The sequence below is a fragment of the Berghia stephanieae genome, chromosome 2, assembly GCF_034508935.2.
Source record: "Berghia stephanieae isolate SIO BIC M18660-M18661 chromosome 2, UCSD_Bste_1.3, whole genome shotgun sequence".
Classification (NCBI taxonomy): Eukaryota; Metazoa; Mollusca; class Gastropoda; order Nudibranchia; family Aeolidiidae; genus Berghia; species Berghia stephanieae.
Window position 1 is genome coordinate 47,417,773 of NC_088361.1, and position 20,000 is coordinate 47,437,772.

At 39.3% G+C, this 20,000-nt stretch overlaps 2 protein-coding genes across 6 annotated transcripts in view; both read right to left on the reverse strand.

Annotated features, from left to right (window-relative positions):
- The window catches only part of LOC144963950 (solute carrier family 23 member 2-like), a 37,998-nt gene extending 37,281 nt beyond the window's left edge, over positions 1-717 (reverse strand). Inside the window, exon 1 of the mRNA XM_078897893.1 lies at positions 607-717. Coding sequence (XP_078754019.1) covers positions 607-717 — 111 coding nt within the window. The remainder of the gene's footprint in view (positions 1-606) is intronic.
- A 9,207-nt stretch (positions 718-9,924) lies between these two features.
- Positions 9,925-20,000, reverse strand: part of LOC144963671 (solute carrier family 23 member 1-like) — a 27,610-nt gene continuing 17,534 nt past the window's right edge. For 2 of the 5 annotated variants that reach the window (XM_078897626.1, XM_078897625.1), the window contains exons 8-15: positions 19,224-19,380; positions 18,488-18,637; positions 17,846-17,949; positions 16,969-17,098; positions 15,518-15,655; positions 14,430-14,525; positions 12,779-12,905; positions 9,925-10,954 (exon numbers count right to left, since the gene is read on the reverse strand). In XM_078897626.1, the coding sequence (XP_078753752.1) occupies positions 10,798-10,954; positions 12,779-12,905; positions 14,430-14,525; positions 15,518-15,655; positions 16,969-17,098; positions 17,846-17,949; positions 18,488-18,637; positions 19,224-19,380 (1,059 nt within the window). In that variant the 3' untranslated portion in view covers positions 9,925-10,797. The remainder of the gene's footprint in view (positions 10,955-12,778; positions 12,906-14,429; positions 14,526-15,517; positions 15,656-16,968; positions 17,099-17,845; positions 17,950-18,487; positions 18,638-19,223; positions 19,381-20,000) is intronic. The other 3 variants (XM_078897629.1, XM_078897628.1, XM_078897627.1) reach the window with 2 other exon arrangements.

A 20,000-nucleotide genomic window follows, 5' to 3' on the forward strand; every position in this document is an offset into this window, starting at 1 on the left:
TGCATTTTTTTAACATAAAGGCAAGATAATAATCAACGGAGGCAACACTGTTACCAATCAGGTACTCATTTTGCACCTGAGTTTGATGAGGAAATGTGAGTCAGCAGCCTTTAACAATGACTCAATTTTACGCCAAATTAAATGGGAAACCAACAGGAAACAGGAAACGTTTTCAAGTGTATCCATGTGATAAACGTTTTTATTAGACAACCATTAGTTGTATTTAATGTCAGTGCATGACATAATCAGTCGGAAGGTGAAAATTTTGGATTTGCATTTTTTTTCATGCTCTCCAGAGCATTTTAACCTTCATTTGAAGTAAATCGGGTGATTTTTCATGAAGTTATAGTCAGATGTATGGGAAAGTTATCCAGCAGCTTTTCTCAAATTTCATACTTTTTCAACTTGACTAGCTGTAAAAAATATTTAGAAGTGAAATTAAGCTTTGATATTTCCTGAAGATGTACAACAAGGGTTGATTTAATCATTTATGATAACTCATTTTGGATAAAAATTGACCTTCTAACTAAACTTGGCAATATTTCAGTTCAAACCTTTTCACCATCCGACTGATTATGTCATTCAATGTAACTATAACATACAAACCTGAACAGCGAGAAACATACACAAATACCATGGAGGGTTATCGTTGATTCCATATAGCAAGACGTTTCTTCCCGTGTGTTCATCTCGATCTTCCTTAACCTCCGACTTCATGATGTTTTTGCAGATGTTGAAATAAATACCAATAATATTTTGTCTATCGGGAAACTCCAGAAACTGTTATTACATCATGTGTTTTGAGAAATATTCCTCTGTAAATAAAGAATGCGTAACAGTGTCACTTTCCAAATGCTCCCTCGCATGTGTTACCCACGACGTGTCCTTATGTGCAGGTCTGACATCCGGACCGATTTATGGGCCTAGTTTAACATAGTCGTAATGGACAATATTTTGCGTCAGTTTTCGAGATTTCCATTACAACAGTGAGCCCATTAGGAATTCGGTTATCTGACCTGCAAATAAGTGCGGGTAATGTAAAAAAAAAAAAAAAGCTTGTGGCTGGAGGAGACAAAAAAAAAACCTTCACCAAACACCCGGCCGAGGCCACGCACAGGAGAGAAGTATATTATAACAGCTGTCCACATGGATGTAAATGCCAATTTATCAACTATGACACAATGGAATCACTTCAACAGTCCACAACAACAAAGATAACAAATTATACTACTATACCATGTTCCACAAAATCCTGATGATAGACATACAGATTATAATTTTCTGACGCTCTCTCTCTCTCTCTCTCTCTCTCTCTCTCTCTCTCTCTCTCTCCCTCTCTTCCCTCTCTCTCTCTCTCTCTCTCTCTCTCTCTCTCTCTCTTTTCTCTCTCTTTGACTTTCTTTTTTATCGTCCCTTTCCCCTCTCTCTCCCTCTTTCTCTCTCTCTCTCTCTCTCTCTCTCTGCTCTCTCTCCCTCCTTCTCTCTCCCTCTCTCTCTCTATCTGCTCTCTCTCTCCCTCCTTCTCTCTCCCTCTCTCTCTCTGCTCTCTCTCTCCCTCCTTCTCTTTCTCTATCTCTCTCTCTCTCCCTCTCTCTCTTTGACTTTCTTTTTTATCGTCCCTTCCCCCTCTTTCCCTTTCTCTCTCTCTCTCTCTCTCTCTCTCTCTCTCTCTCTCTCTCTCTCCCTCTCTCTCTCTGTTTTTTTCTCTCTCTTTCTCTTACTTTCTTTTTTATCGTTCCTCCCCCCCCCCCCCCCCCCCACACACTCTCTCTCTCTCTCTCTCTCTCTCTCCTGAGATCTGCGGTCTAATCCAGAGACAAATCGCCTCCCGTATTGTTCATTGTGACCATTTGCCAAAGAATGAAGTCAAAATAACTATTATAAAAGACTTCCATTGAAAGACACAAAGACACACGCCCTTTACAAAGAGAACGTCAACATATCATTGCGCATGCGTCTCTCTTATCAACTGACGAAATCTATCGGTTGGTTAATGAGATATCGCTATATATTTGAGAATCACTTTTCTAAAATTATTATAGAAACAAAGAAATATAAAAGAAATATAAAATATATATAAAACTCATCAAAATCAGTTTACTGGTTATATTCTTATTTTATAAAGGTATATAATAACATTTTAAAAGAGATTTCTGAAATAGAATTAGTGATATATCATTAATCAAACAATTGATGTCCTCAGTTGATAAGAAAGACGCATGCGCAAAGCAATGCTATGTTGACATTCTCTCTGCAATGGCATGTAACATAGACATTCCGACCGAAAGTGATGAGAGAAGAATATACGTCTTCAACGTCGACACATGATTATAGATAGAATGAAGTTGACGTCACTCAGGTCTTTGTTATTGCTTTTTGCCATCCGCGTTTATGAGTAATTCTCACTAAACTGTATTAACCAGACTATAAACGTTCAAGGATACACATTGGGATATATTTTGCGTGTTGGTCCGTTCTACTTCCGGATGGCAATGTTGTGAGCTTTTTAGCCAAGCGCATGCTATCTATACATTCCACCGAGTCGGTAATTTTTTACGAAACAAGTCATGTTGACATAGCACGCTAATATCTACACAAATTAACATTATGCATCGGCATGCTTTAGAATAACCATATGAGTGCCCGTGTTGAAGTAGGGGAATTAGGCTAAAACCGTGCAAATTCGGGTTGAAAGCATGAAAATAAATTTGCATACATATATTTCCTTCATATTCATTGTATTAAGAGGAATTGGGCTAAAACCATGAAGATTCTGATTGAAAGCATGGTATACAGGTAGCTAAGACCCATATAAATGACACCTGGTTTAGAACCACTCTCGTATTTTATCACAATAGTGCGTCTTAGCACTTTTATTATTTTCTAATATAGCATTACTTATCCAAGGAAAATAACCACGAGAATACAATGTCCGTTCAATAGTTTAAATACAATGTTGACCATTTACAGTAGCTAACAAATGGCTTCGAGTACAGTACAGACAATGGACGTTTCTGGTACAAACCCTTCGTCAGCAAAAACATTGAAATATAAAACATATAGTAAGAAATGTAGCGTGTGAATTGCTGGATGGTTGAAGCATGGTGGTTGAAGCAAGAATGAGACGTTGGCATGGTGTTGTCTAGTTGACATACTAAAAACTTGACCTGTCAGTCCCTGAATTATGCGAATTTCATACGGAATATACAAGTAATGCTTTATAATGTTTTATATAACGCTACATCAACTGCACAATGGTTCACCAGAAAGACATGTAAGACCGATTTAATACAAAACAAGCCATCAGTACAGGATCAGTTTTGGACAACAACAGACAGAACAGTCACGGGTGCTTTTAGCCGAGCACTCAATTATAACTAAACGAGTAGGCAATTTGTGTGCAGTGCCTTACTCAAGGACACAACAGTACAGATAGAACATGCTCCCATTGTCACTATGCGGTCAATAATAGCTTGATACAATACTGCATCATAATGATTGATGATAATGATGATGATGATGATGATGATGATGATGATGATGATGATGATGATGATGATGATGATGATGATGATGATGATGATGATGATCATAGCGTTCTAATTCAACTTTATCGTTATGCGATTCCATACTGTCATCAAAATGTATTAGTTTCGGTCCAGGCAGCCCGAGTTTATCCAGATTTCTATAACGTGATACGGATAATAGCAATTGCTTGATACCCTTTTTATAGGACGCTAGTCTATCGCAAAGTAATTTCTTACAGATATAACTGACCCAGCTACCCAATCAATGCTGGGTGGACCGTGAAGTCATGAAACATATCGGGATCGATCTTGGTCCCTTCGCTCTACCAACTGAGCTATCCTAACCATCAACTGTTATCAAGTCTGACCAAAATAGGCTATAAAACACTTAAAATGTTTACCTCAGAAAGAAATTTTGGAATGGCAAAATCGCAACACAAATCATTTTGTGTAATGTGAGTGCATGACACAAAGTCGTCAAAGTCTTATCAAGCTTTCATAACTCAGTTTGTAGACCATTAAAGTAAAACGACTTCTAAAAAGCCAATTCCCCCCCCCCCCCCCCGCTCCCCCCCCCCCCCAAATAAAACAAACAAACAAAAAACAACAACAAACCAAAAAAAAAAATAACCCCCCAAAAACAGGATACTCTAAATTTGCAAGACACGTTATAGTGAGAGATTGATCACACTCCGTCGACCAAGCGATTTTTGTCGCATTGTTGCTATTACGAAATAGAAGTAGGGGAAAATGAGGTCGTTTAAGTTATGTTGACTTTGGTAAACTTGTTATGGGTCCATGTCTAATAGACACTGATGTATGGCTTTACCCTAGAATATAGTGGGGAAAAGATGCAAATAAGGATTAGAGTATAATAAGTCTTTGAAATCAGGGAAATACTTTGTGGACACACTGTATAAAAATGCTAGATCAAGACGTGACGTGACGTCTGTTCTTTGTAGGCCAATTTTTTACCACTCAGAAAAAATCGCTTTCATTGCCATTTATTTAGTGATTTAAGGGGTGGGTGGTTGGGTGGGGGGGGGGGGCGACATTAAAAATGATGAAATTTGTACCAGTTGGCTTAAATTAGAGTTTGGTTGAATGTTGTCATGTTATTTGTCTGCATAAAAATTAGCATGAGAACTTCATCTTCGTTTTTTTTTCTACTCAAAATAACATATTTGGGACCCATGCTATGGTTAAATCCATGCCCATTTTATAGTTTCAGTGGGAAGGAATGACTGATTTCGTGAAAGAGTATCAAAAAGTCTTTATAACTAAGTAAAGGCATAAATATATCCTTCCCAAACATTTACATTATGACTGTGCACAGACGTTTAAGATATTTCATCAAATAAAATGAAATTGAATCTTTAGTGTCTCGCCCCCCCCCCCCTTTGTTGCTGTTGACCAGGGACCCCATGTAAAGTGGTTTCAGCACATTTAGTGGATATTGCGCTATATAAAGCTCAATTTTAATTTTAATTTTTAATTTAATTTCAAATAACGATCGATTTAAATTACCGTCATCTTGGCAAAGAAAAAAAAACAAACCCAAACTCCCAAACCTGGCATTTTGCGAAGTTTCGGCTTTCGGGTTTCGGGTGGTATTTTGCTGGGAAGTACCGATTGCAGGATATCGACTATGAAATAGGAAGAATGGAATTGTATTCATGAAATTTCTAGACCTCCTTTGGTCTCAACCTGTTGTAGTTCCAAACGTTCTCACTTGAAATTCAGTTATTGTGATTGTGTTCACTCCGACTTGATACCCCCGGTTTAAATATGAAGTAAAGTGTTTCTGTCCAAAAGCGAGAGACGCATCTTTGTCAGGGTGCGCTAGGAGACCATAGTTCTCAATGTGGGTTATATGTCAGTGTGCGCTAGGATATCATAGTTCTTAATGAGGGTTATATGTCAGTGTGCGATAGGAAACAATAGTTCTTAATGGAGTTTATGTGTCAGTGTGCGCTAGGAGTCCATAGTTCTCGATGTGAGTTATCTGTCAGTGTGCGATAGGAGACCATAGTTGTTAATGTGGGTTATATGTCAGTGTGCCCTAGGAGAGCATAGTTCTCAATGTTGGTTATATGTCCGTGTGCGCTAGGAGACCATAGTTCTCTATGTGGGTTATATGTCAGTTTGCCCTGGGAGAGCATAGTTCTCAATATTGGTTATATGTCAATGTCCGCTAGGAGAATATAGTTCTTAATGAGGTTATATGTCAGTGTGCGATAGGAAACAATAGTTCTTAATGTGGGTTATGTGTCAGTGTGCGCTAGGAGACCATAGTTCTCGATGTGGGTTATATGTCAGTGTGCGCTAGGAGACCATAGTTCTTAATGAGGGTTATATGTCAGTGTGCGATAGGAGACCATATTTGTTAATGAGGGTTATATGTCAGTGTGCGATAGGAGACCATATTTGTTAATGAGGGTTATATGTCAGTGTGCGATAGGAGACCATATTTGTTAATGAGGGTTATATGTCAGTGTGCGATAGGAGACCATAGTTCTCAATGTTGGTTATATGTCAGTGTGCGATAGGAGAGCATAGTTCTTTATGTGGGTTATATGTCAGTGTGCGATAGGAGACCATAGTTCTCAATGTTGGTTATATGTCAGTGTGCGATAGGAGACCATAGTTGTTAATGTGGATTATATGTCAGTGTGCGCTCGGAGACCATAGTTCTTAATGTGGGTTATGTGTCAGTGTGCGCTAGGAGACCATAGTTCTTTATGTGGGTTATGTGTCAGTATGCGCTCGGAGACCATAGTTCTCGATGTGGGTTATTTGTCAGTGTCCGCTAGGAGACCATAGTTCTCTATGTGGGTTATGTGTCAGTATGCGATAGGAGACCATAGTTGTTAATGTGGGTTATGTGTCAGTGTGAGATAGGAGACCTTAGTTCTTAATGTGGGTTATGTATCAGTGTGCGCTAGGAGACCATAGTTCTCGATGTGGGTTATGTGTCAGTGTGCGATAGGAGACCATAGTTCTTTATGTGGGTTATGTGTCAGTGTGCGATAGGAGACCATAGTTCTTAATGTGGGTTATGTGTCAGTGTGCGCTAGGAGACCATAGTTCTCGATGTGGGTTATGTGTCAGTGTGCGATAGGAGACCATAGTTCTTAATGTGGGTTATGTGTCAGTGTGCGCTAGGAGACCATAGTTCTCGATGTGGGTTATGTGTCAGTGTGCGCTAGGAGACCATAGTTCTCTACGTGGGTTATGTGTCAGTGTGCCATAGGAGACCATAGTTCTCTACGTGGGTTATGTGTCAGTGTGCCATAGGAGACCATAGTTCTCTACGTGGGTTATGTGTCAGTGTGCGCTAAAGGACCATAGTTATTAATATGGGTTATATGTCAGTGTGCAATGGGAAGCCATAGTTCTTAATGTGGGTTATGTGTCAGTGTGCCCTAGGAGACCATAGTTGTTAATGTGGGTTATATGTCAGTGTGCGCTAGGATACCATAGTTCTCTATGTGGGTTATATGTCAGTGTGCGCTAGGAGACCATAGTTCTCTATGTGGGTTATATATCAGTGTGCAATAGGAGACCATAGTTCTCTATGTGGGTTATATGTCAGTGTGCGCTAGGATACCATAGTTCTCTATGTGGGTTATATATCAGTGTGCGATAGGAGACCATAGTTCTCTATGTGGGTTATATGTCAGTGTGCGATAGGAGACCATAGTTCTCTATGTGGGTTATATATCAGTGTGCGATCGGAGACCATAGTTCTCTATGTGGGTTATATGTCAGTGTGCGATAGGATACCATAGTTCTCTATGTGCGTTATATGTCAGTGTGCGATAGGATACCATAGTTCTCTATGTGGGTTATATGTCAGTGTGCGCTAGGAGACCATAGTTCTCTATGTGGGTTATATGTCAGTGTGCGATAGGAGACCATAGTTGTTAATGTGGATTATATGTCAGTGTGCGCTCGGAGACCATAGTTCTTAATGTGGGTTATGTGTCAGTGTGCGCTAGGAGACCATAGTTCTTTATGTGGGTTATGTGTCAGTATGCGCTCGGAGACCATAGTTCTCGATGTGGGTTATTTGTCAGTGTCCGCTAGGAGACCATAGTTCTCTATGTGGGTTATGTGTCAGTATGCGATAGGAGACCATAGTTCTTAATGTGGGTTATGTGTCAGTGTGAGATAGGAGACCATAGTTCTTAATGTGGGTTATGTGTCAGTGTGCGCTAGGAGACCATAGTTCTCGATTTGGGTTATGTGTCAGTGTGCGATAGGAGACCATAGTTCTTTATGTGGGTTATGTGTCAGTGTGCGATAGGAGACCATAGTTCTTAATGTGGGTTATGTGTCAGTGTGCGCTAGGAGACCATAGTTCTCGATGTGGGTTATGTGTCAGTGTGCGATAGGAGACCATAGTTCTTAATGTGGGTTATGTGTCAGTGTGCGCTAGGAGACCATAGTTCTCGATGTGGGTTATGTGTCAGTGTGCGCTAGGAGACCATAGTTCTCTACGTGGGTTATGTGTCAGTGTGCCATAGGAGACCATAGTTCTCTACGTGGGTTATGTGTCAGTGTGCGCTAAAGGACCATAGTTATTAATATGGGTTATATGTCAGTGTGCAATGGGAAGCCATAGTTATTAACGTGGGTTATATGTCAGTGTGCCCTAGGAGACCATAGTTGTTAATGTGGTTTATATGTCAGTGTGCGCTAAGAGACCATAGTTCTCTATGTGGGTTATATGTCAGTGTGCGCTAGGAGACCATAGTTCTCTATGTGGGTTATATATCAGTGTGCGATAGGAGACCATAGTTCTCTATGTGGGTTATATGTCAGTGTGCGCTAGGATACCATAGTTCTCTATGTGGGTTATATGTCAGTGTGCGCTAGGAGACCATAGTTCTCTATGTGGGTTATATATCAGTGTGCGATAGGAGACCATAGTTCTCTATGTGGGTTATATGTCAGTGTGCGCTAGGATACCATAGTTCTCTATGTGGGTTATATATCAGTGTGCGATAGGAGACCATAGTTCTCTATGTGGGTTATATGTCAGTGTGCGATAGGAGACCATAGTTCTCTATGTGGGTTATATATCAGTGTGCGATAGGAGACCATAGTTCTCTATGTGGGTTATATGTCAGTGTGCGATAGGATACCATAGTTCTCTATGTGGGTTATATGTCAGTGTGCGATAGGATACCATAGTTCTCTATGTGGGTTATATGTCAGTGTGCGCTAGGAGACCATAGTTCTCTATGTGGGTTATATGTCAGTGTGCGATAGGAGACCATAGTTCTCTATGTGGGTTATATGTCAGTGTGCGCTAGGAGACCATAGTTGTTTTTGTGAGTTGTGTGTCAGTGTGCGCTAAAGGACCATAGTTGTTAATGTGGGTTATATGTCAGTGTGCGCTAGGAGACCATAGCTCACTATATGGGTTTTATGTCACTGTGCGCTAGGAAACCATAGTTTTTAATGTGGGTTATGTGTCAGTGTGCGTTAGGAGACCATAGTTCTCGATGTGGTTTATATGTCAATGTGGGCTAGGAGGCCATAGTTGTTAAAGTGGGTTATGTGTCAGTGTGCGTTAGGAGACCATAGTTCTCGATGTGGTTTATATGTCAATGTGGGCTAGGAGACCATAGTTGTTAAAGTGGGTTATGTGTCAGCAGTGTGCGCTAAGAGACCATATTTGTTAATGTGGGTTATATTTCAGTGTGCGATAGGAGACCATAGTTGTTAATGTGGGTTATATGTCAGTGTGCGCTAGGAGACCATAGTTCTTATTGAGGTTTATATGCAATGATTTTGACTCCATTCTGCAAAATAAAATAAATTAAATTAAATTCCCTATATTCATCCCATAGGGGAAATGTGTCTCTAGGGCCTATTCCAAGGAAAGACTGGAATAACCCTGGCGGCAGCCGTAGTGCAGCGCCGCCAATTGAGCTAGGGCGAGGTGACTTGCTCAAGGCCACACAGCGCATCGGCGGGTGATCTAACTCGTACCTTTTGGGTACGAAGCAAAGACCGTATCGCTGATACACGCGACCCCTTAAAAAGCCTTGAAATGTGTCAAAAGTCACCAGGAACACGGACCATGTAGGACGAGACATTAAGCTATATATAAATCTGATAATGGAATGTAATCATGGGTAAAATGGCTCAGTGGTTGAAGCATTGCCCTGTAATCCGGAAGGTCCCGGGTTCGAGCCCTGCTTCAGGCATTTCGGCTTTTATTTATTCTAGGACAAGATAATTAACCGCCAACTGCTCACATTGGTCAACATGGGTGATTCCTGTTGACATCAGGCATCCTATTTGATGGGTTATCTGTATTCTTTCATGGAATGCCTAGGTGATGGTATCTGATGTAGATTAGGAATAATTACAATAAACTCGATTTTTGTACTATAAAGATCAACTTTAATTTAAGTAAAACAGTTGGTTCCTGAAGCCTTCATATCACATAACATTCTGTTATCTTCATTCTCTCTTACCAAATGGCCACTCTGTCTCCCCCCCCCCCCTCTCTCTCTCTCTCTCTCTCTCTCTCTCTCTCTCTCTCTCTCTCTCCTTTAAATGCCTTATACAATAGTTTATAATTACAGTCTCATATAGCTTGCATTGTATCATTCACATACAGTTTTACACAATATCTTTAAATATCTGTTTTTTACAAAGTACGGCAGAATAGTGAACAGTTTTCACAACAGTATCTATAGATAGTATGCGCTTGGCTAAGAAACTCACAACATTGCCATCCGGAAGTATAACGGACCAACACACAAAACTATATGTAACCATGAATGTTTATAATCTGGTTAATAAAGTTTAGTGAACGTGGATGGCATAAAACAATAACAAAGAACAGAGTGACGTCATCTTCGTTTTATCTATTGATGTTGTGGCAGAATGTGGTTTTTTGGGTTGTTTTTTTTTTTTTTTTATTCATGGGCCTGTTTGGACATTCCTGTAATGGTAATATTTTGCGTCGTATTTCTAAGTGAACAGGCGATAAGATATAGATCTGAACAAGTGTGTAAGAAAGGTGACAGACAAAGCAAGAAAGAAAAATAGCATTTAAAAAAAACCATCCCAAAAAATCAGTCTACCTCTCCAGTCGAGGTAGACTTATTTTTGGGGATTTTTTTTCTTCTATTTTTCTTTCTTGTTTTGTCTGGCACCATTCATACACACACTTGTTCAGATCTTTATCTTACGCTGGTGCCTGCTCCATAATAATTTTTTTAAATTTTGAACAGGCGATAAGATATCAAGAAAAGATAATTTCGATTGAAGTGGAATTGCTATCCGTTCTCTCATCACCGACATCCTTTGTTTTGGTCACGTGGTTGTTGACAGGGGTCATTACGGTGTATTTCTTTTCCTCCTCGTTGTCTTTGGGAGAAGATTGACAGAACGGGAGATAACTGAGGATGAAAAAGAGAATATCGTATCATACCATATCATATCATGCCATGTCATAATGCCATATAAGGGTTGAATAGGTCAATTGACCCTGTAATGATAAATAAAAAAGAGCCTGTTGGATATCATTTTAGCTCTTTTGTGTGGGTTGTGACCAGAGTTATCAGGGTTGCTAATTTGGCGTTTTGGACGCTATATTCCAAAGCATTGACACGGATATATGCCGTACTCTTGAAAACCCCATATTTAAAAATTTGACCAGAAAACTCGTCCTTCACATATCGATCGATTTAAATTACCCTCATCTTGGCAAAACTCTAAAACCTGGGACTTCGCGAAGTTTTCTGGCCAAATTTTTAAATATGGGTTTTTCAAGTGTACGGCATTATTGGGTTTGGCATTCTGGCATTATTCTGAAACATATTTTAGAGATAAATCAAATTTCACTTCACAAGCTAAAGAAATGTTTACCCTTAACCTAGAAAGACAAGAAGTGATTTGTAATAATCCAATACACTTAGTCATAGCCACAGGAGTAAAAAATTAAGTTTTCTCCACTTGTATGTGGACTTTAGCAGATTAAGTGATGTCTTGATAAGTTTGGTATATTTTCAGATAATTTGGCACTTTTCTACAAATTGAATCTTGCAACCCTGATTGTTCATTACAAACCACCATAATAATCTCGACACGAAAGAATCAGAGGAAGTATGAAACAACACACAATCATAAACGACAATAACGTTCACACACATTTCTCGTAGATTGCCCTAGTGGCATGAAAGAATACTCAAGAAGTCAACAATGAGGGAAACAGTCGAATGTATAGTTAGTTTTGGGAGATGATCTTTTTTTCATTGTAAATCATCTCTCTGTTATGCACTGTATTATGCTTTCTTTATATTATATATGATTTGTAAAACATTTGAGTGTGTTCCTCTTAGCGGGGACCTGTGCTTGTGTCTGGATGAGACTTTTAGTGATCTCAAACTAAGTACTTTGATAGAGTGCTTTTGGAATCTACACCTGTTTCTTATTTGAACCAATTCCCCTTTGTCTTCCCTTTTCTTGGATGCTTTATTGTAATTCTAGAACTTTTAACTATCCCATTTTCTTCCTTTTTACAAACAAAAACAACATCAACAATAGTTCTATATTTACATATATTTACCGCTCCTTTAAAGTAAAGCACTTATAATTCGTGGTTATTATTTTATAACTTTATATATATATATATATAAATTACTTACTTTACTTACTTAGGCCGCCCCTAGGGGCGCCCAACATGAGCCACAAGTCTTCGCCATTCTGTCCTGTCCATAAGCGTACGCAGCTCCCGGGTGTTGTCCATTCCTGTGTCATCTAGCAGACAGTCAATGTAAGTTTTATTTTGCCTGCCTCTGCTTCTGGTTCTTTCAGGTGGTTCCCATAGCACAAGACTGCTTACAATCTCCTCCTTGTGTCTCCAGCAGTGCCCCGCAAGTCTCAGTCTTCTTCATTTGATATGTGCTCTTTCCAGCTTACATTGAAGGCCATCCACAACATACGGGTGTAGCAGCCGTCCAGTTATATATATATATATATATATATATATATAAATATATATATATATATATATATATATAAACCCATTTCAATACTATAGCGATACGATTCTTGAACTATAATTTTGAAACTTTGAAGGTGTTCCTTGTGCACAGTCTAAAGGTCGCCAGGCGGCTTTTTCAAACGAAGGAGCTTGGGAATTGTTTATGATTAGTACACAAATAAACCATTTGTTAAGTGAAATTAAAAAGGTACTTTGAATGGTTAGTTGGATGTTTTACCTTAAGCATTTGAGTTTTTTCAAGAGTGGGCGTAAAAATGGTAAATCATACACAGAGTCGTTCGATACCGATACTTTAGTCGATTCTTGAATACTCGATTGCATCAAACCTCTTTCCTTCCGGGTTCCTGGTCGGATATACAATGTAGAAGGTAACAGATTGGATGACCAGGCACTAGTTACATAAGTGATATAACACACACACACACACACACACACACACACATTACTCCCTTCTACACGACATTATCAGATACCGTCACACACAATATGTTAAGGAACATAGATTCTCTAAAAAATAACACTTTTTTGAGACAAAGCTGTTAACCGCCAGGTACTCATACCAGTGAAAGAATGTGTAAAAAGAGCCTTTTCCAAGGATTCAACTATGCGCCCGCTCAGATCGGGACGTGAACCCAGGACCTTAAAAAAAATTAAGCTTTTATATAGTGCAATATTTACTAAACGTACTCAAAGTGCTTTACAGGGGGTCCCCGGCCAACTGCAAAACATAAACTGTAGGAGGTTAGATGACCCCTGTTAGGCGATATTACAAAATTTTTTTTTTTCGGATAAAAACAACGCTGTTAACGGCCAGGTACTCATTTTACACCTGAGTACGGTGAGAGAATGTGACTCAACTATGCGCCGAACGAGGCTCGAACCCAGTACCTTTCGATACGAAACCCATAACTCTTGGGAATGTATATGTAACCAGTCATTCGGACTACTAATAACGAGTAGGTTGCTGAAGGTAGCATAACTATTTCAGTAGCAGGATGTACAGGCAGATTCTTAGAATTAAGGGACATAAAAGAGCTAGAATTGATATTCTTTATTGACGAAAAGCACACACACACACACCCACACACACACACACATATATATATATATATATATATATATATATATATATATATATATATATAGATAGATAGATAGATAGATAGATAGATAGATAGATAGATAGATAGATAGATAGATAGATAGATAGATAGACTGGAAAATATGACACGAAAATAAGGAGACTTTCTCGAAGCGGAATTAAGATGGAGATCAAGAACAGTGTCGATGGGTGAACAGTGGGTGTGAATAATAATATTATACGTGATTACAGAGAATAAAGAGGTATGGAATTAGTGTGATTCGAGAGAAGAAGAACATTTGTTTGTTTGTCTCTCTGTGTGTGAGTGTGTGTGTGTGTGTGTGTGTATGTGTGTGTGTGTGTGTGTGTGGGAGTGAGTAAATGAAACAGAAAGAAAGACTGAGAGAGAAAGAGAGATAGATAAATAGATAGACAGACAGACAGATAGATAGATAGATAGATAGAGAGAGAGAGCGAGAGAAAGAGAGAGAGAGAGAGAGAGAGAGAGAGAGAGAGAGAGAGAGAGAGAGAGAGAGAGAGAGAGAGAATTGGGGAGGTATTTGCTTAATTATTTTCAGAAATTCATTAGTCAATGGCAATACCCAATGCAAATTTCCAGAAATGGATAAATAAAGTTCATCGTATCTTATCTGACACCGGAAATGCATTTATACAACATATGTCTCCAGTTCCCCCCCCCCCCCCCCCGCGGTAGGGTGATTTTACACTTCCAATGAAATAGGAACCAGTTTGATGACATCACATATTTCTTCCCTACAGGACATACCGGGAATAGTATTGTCCAAAATACAGGCGACGATCCCTCCAGTCAACATGGAGGTGCCGATGAGGACTGTCAAAACGTGATCCATTGTGGCATTTCCTGGGGTTAAAGCAGAAAATAATGATGGATGGATCTTGTTGATTCTACTAGTGTCCATAGACACAGCGAAACAATCAAAACAAATAAGAATGGATGAACAGTTGGGAAATGAGCACCGCGGGTAGATGTATGTTTACCCACATGGCCACTCCTGTTAAGACTGATAGAGCTCAGAAGACACCAGCACAACATCATTTTTTAACAGCCATTTAAGCAAAATTACAAAAGACACGTCACCTTCCTACCCCTTATGTCAACACCCCAATGAAACAGTAACACAACACCTGACTTTAATGTCAACGTCTTGAAGACCTGAGATGCACACTCCTCCCACCAAATCCAAGCATCAGGAACACACTGTATAGTCACTTGGAACAACTACTACATGACCTCTAACTTCTACGTCATTGCACAAGACATGAAGGGCTCGAGCTCAGGTGATCCCTTGTTTGGATAAGCTCGAACCCAGGACCTTACGATCCGAACGCGAGTGTCATACCACAAGACCACATAGCCGCAAAAGGAAACGGTGCTTTTAAAAATCACAAATTACACAACACGACAACTCAAACAATAATCTACTAAACAGAGACAATAGTCCCAAATGATTCGGCCCTGCACATTTTTACTCAGTCACTGATCAAGGGAGTGAATTAGACCATAAAAGCATTTATATCATATGATATCATATAAAATCATATCATATCAAATCAAATCATATCATAAATAAGTGTTGAGTAGGTCCATTGACCTTTGAATACTCTTTTATGTAAGTCGCCGAGTGGTTAAGGCATTGCATTGTAGGTTCCGGGTTCGAGCTCTGCTTCAGGCACTTTCGTATCAGATATTTGATACCAATATGAACATGTTAATCCCTTCAATAATCAATTCGGATTACATATCGAAACAATTGCCCCATACAAAGACATCCCTTGTTATCTCACCATTAAAAAAGTGATCTGATCTATTAAAATAATATTAGTATCTCTTACCGACGTCTAGAGGGTGACTGGCAATCCATCTTGGAAAGGACAGACCAAAAAAGAGGGAGAAACCGAATATGAAAAGGTTCCTGGTAGAATTCAAGTCGACTTGCTGAAGGCTGGAAATTCCTACGGCTGTGATCATGCCTGGAATTGGACAACAGTAACAACGACAACAACAACAACAACGACAACGACAACAACAAAAAACGACAACAAGAAAAGAATCTTAAAATCCCCAAGGGTAAGTCATAAAATGTAACCCAATGTATCAGTCGGGTTTTGTGACGGCGTGGCCCTTTGGTAGGGTCTTCGCCTCGTACTCGAAATATACAAAGATTGACAACGCGCCGCGCCGTTTGTGTATCATTGAGCAAGTCTAGCTCATTTGTGGCTTGCATGCAGTGCGGCTAACGTCTGTGTTATTCCAGTCTTCCCATGGAATAGACCCTGAATATAAAGTTCTCCGGGGGAATAAATAAAGAGAATTGTATTATACAGGTATGTAATAATGAATCAAACATTAGCAAAGTACACATCATATACAAATATCAGATACCAGATATCAGCTGTGCGTAACCTTGAGCAAGTCTAGCACATTTGTGGCGTTGCATGCATGCAGTGCGGCTAACGTCTGGGATATTCAAGATTTCCCTTGGAATAGACCCTCAAGCTAAAGTTCCCGGGGGAATTAATAAAAAGAATTTTATTGGTGTTTATCATAAGACAAAGAAGACGATAGAGGGCAGCATTGATGGCAGTTTCATACGAAGCCTGACGTAGGTTCTCCTGCAGCAACGGCAAAAGGATCTACCGCTCCCAAATTCAGCCTGTTCAGACACAGCAGCAGGCGCAGTCATTCAACCAAAAACAAAAACTCCATTGCCTCTCCCCAGACTGACGGATGCCAAATACCAAAAATACCATCTTTTAAAAAAGAAAATTCAAACCTGGGACTTCAAAGGAACTCTTCAGGAAGTCCCAGATGTGAAGGTTTTTTTTGGACAAGTTGAAGGTCATTTATTTTTATAGATTGCCTTTAAAAGGGCGGGATTTTTATTTTTAGTATGTTGTCTTTTTTTAAAGGGCATAACAACAGGCTCCAACAGTCGTGACGTCACTTCTCTCGTAAATGACACATAGTAACTTAGTAACTGGTTCTAAACTATCTGAACAATGGCGGACGCTCTTATTTAAAACTTCTCCGACGAGCATAAAAGTGTATCCAGAGGAGAAAAACATTATAAATCTGATCATGCTTTGACTTTCATACATTCTGATCACATGTCATTGGAAAAACTTATAGCTAGCATGAAGAATATAAAATACCGATTTTCTTTGTTTAGAACCAAGCTGCTTGTTGCTGGGCGGACGTGACACCAGACTACTGAATCCTATTGTAATGGGAACTGGTAACAAACCGAGAACTTTATGAAATATTATATATAATCAACACTCACCAGAGGTGACAAAGTAAAGACCGCCGATAATCGGGGTCGGCACCATGACAAAAAAGCCTCCAATTTTTCCCAGACACCCAAGGACAATCATGATAACACCGACACACTGAATGACGACGCGGCTACCCACCTGAAAATAACAATTAATGACATACAAATCTTCAAAGAGTGTTGTTAAACCGTAGTCATCGTAAACTTATAGCCTGACATTAACCAAAAAATGACGCAAAAGACTAGACTTTGGCCACAAAAGAAAACAGTTGTATTCAATAGTTCAACCAATAAAACCACTTCTTTCCTTGAGCTCGACTAACGACAATTCACCAGGAGCTACACAAACCTAAAAAAAAAATGACGTCAAAATATAAGTCCTCGAGGGTTCTAGTGCCAGGCTATAAGTTAACGATAGCTACGGTCCAATCTCAATAGAGAAAGAAAGTCGTGACGTCACACCCTCTACTATTTTGGTTCCACAATCCATGGGAGTGTGTATGTAATCAGTCCGTCGGAGTACTAATAATGAATAGGTTATATAGAGGTGGCATAACTATTTCAGTAGCAGGATGTATAGACAGATTCTTAGGATTCGGAGATGTATAAGAGCGAAGATGGATGATCATTATTGACGACCTGCAAATATAGACATAATATGCCATTTAGGCAACAGGAGATTCATTTCACAAGGTATGTGTCCAGTCCTCTGGAAGAGTGGGTTTACAATTGCAATGAAAGAGGACCCAGTTTGTTTGTTTTTTCATTTTAAAACAATAACAAAGAGCTGAGTGACGTCGCTTTCGTTCCTCTTTTATTCATTTTAGTACCACACAAACACACACGCGCCCGCGCACACTCACAGACAAACACACTGTGTGTTTACCTTGGTTATCCCTATAGCTCCAATATTCTGGCTCAATGACGTATTTCCACCGCCTGCCCCCCACACTCCAGCTAAAAGGCACGTGATTCCCTCAGTCCCGATTCCTGAAGTAGTAAGGGAGATAATCGAGTTATTAAATTTATAACACCAGACACCGAGTTATCGGCCCTGGTACAGGCAATCTATCACCAACATTTAGAGAGGAAAAAAATTGTAAAAAATGGAAAACAATTGATTTTGATTATCATCATCATCATCATCATCATCATCATCATCATCATCATCATCATCATCATCATCATCATCATCATCATTACGATAAAACATAACAACAATATTTACATCAGGACGACTATTATTTACATATAATTGAATTCAACATTTACATCAACAACAACGCGACTTAACACACATCAACAACAATCACCTTAACAACTAAAGTAAAAACAACATAACAATATATCAACAATAACAACATCATACACAACACTGACACCAAACACTGCCGTACTCTGGAAAATCCCATATTCTAAATTTGGCCAGAAAACTCGTCCTTCAAATATCGACCGATTTAAATGACCCTCATCTTGGCAAAATAAAAATTCTCAAACCCAGAGTACGACAGAACAGCTATAAAACAACCTCTACAGATGGCACTAGCAGGAGGAGCAGTGACGTCACACAGTCTAGCACAGGCATAGTAATCTCCTACAGACTCTATCATGGAGGCCACGCATCCTGCAATCATCCCGAGGACTCCACTCAGGGATACCCTGGGGGCTCCCCATTGGCCTGGGGATGAGGGAACAGGGGGGGGGGGGGGGGGGGGGAAGGGGGGGGGGGGGGGGGGAGGAGGAGGGGGGAGGCAGTGAGAATGGTAATAGTACATGGTTAATCAATCTTGTTTTTTGTTTTTTTTTTTACATCAATGTCTTTTTTGGTTTTTGATCTATCTAGTATTTTAAAATGCAGATTTATGCGATAATTAACTGATGAAATTATATGTAGTAGTATTCTTTTGTGGCTTTAGATCGACGTGTACATATATGCAGGTCTGACATGCAAACGCACTTATGGGCATAGTTTAACACTTTTGTAATGGACAATATTTTGCGTCATTTGTTTGAAAATTATTTGAGACAACAATGAGCTCATAAGGAATTGGGTTATCAGACCCGTAAATATGTGCACGTTTCATTCGATGTATTAAATGACCAACGTGTACTTATTTGCAGGTCTGACAACCCAAATTGTTATGGGCCCATTTTGTATTGAAAATACTCCCAACCCAATGCAAATATTGTTTATTACAACAGTGTTAAATCAATCCCATAAATTGCAATGAACAAAGTTATCGATGTGAAATGATGTCCCTTACCTGGATAGGGAAGTCTAAACCATTGAGCGTTCTTGAGTGCGTCCACATTGGTGTCCGTGCGGGCCAAATATCCCCATTCACCTGGGTGGTCTGGAAGGACGTTAGTCAGTGTCAGGACCAGGCAGACGAACCAGGATATGGTGGTGGAGAATAACACCTTAGGCGAGATAAATAGTTTTGGATAAGTAATTTCATAATTCTTGTTGAAGAATTAAGATTTTTTAAAAAATCCAATAACTTTTATATAGCGCATTTCAACGAAATAACCGATGCTAATATAATATGCGCTCCAAAATCGTTCATTTATTTCGCCAGCCACTTATAACTTAGCAAATGTACATAAAAGTTTTATGAAACCTTTAACGTTTACAGAAAGAACCAAGATTACGTCACTCAGCACTTTGTTATTATTTTAGACTGCCTGCCAGTGAATAAGTATCACTAGATTATATCAGACTATAAACGTTCAAGGCTACCACATAGTTATGTATGTTTGTTCGTTGTATCCCGCTGGCGGATGTTGTGAGTATTATACCTTAACGCATATCATCAATAGTCTGATGAATAAATTTAGTGAGAACTACTCAACCAACAGCCTGTATTAAAAAAAAAACAAACAGCTGAGTGACGTCAACGTAGTTCCTTTTATACGTTTTGGTGAAGAAAAACTACAATTCTCTTTATTGCAAAGAAATACATTAAATAATATTTTAATCATTTCAACGCATTAAGTCACTTCCTAGGGTCCGAGTCATCCCGACATCTTAACGCTTTGAG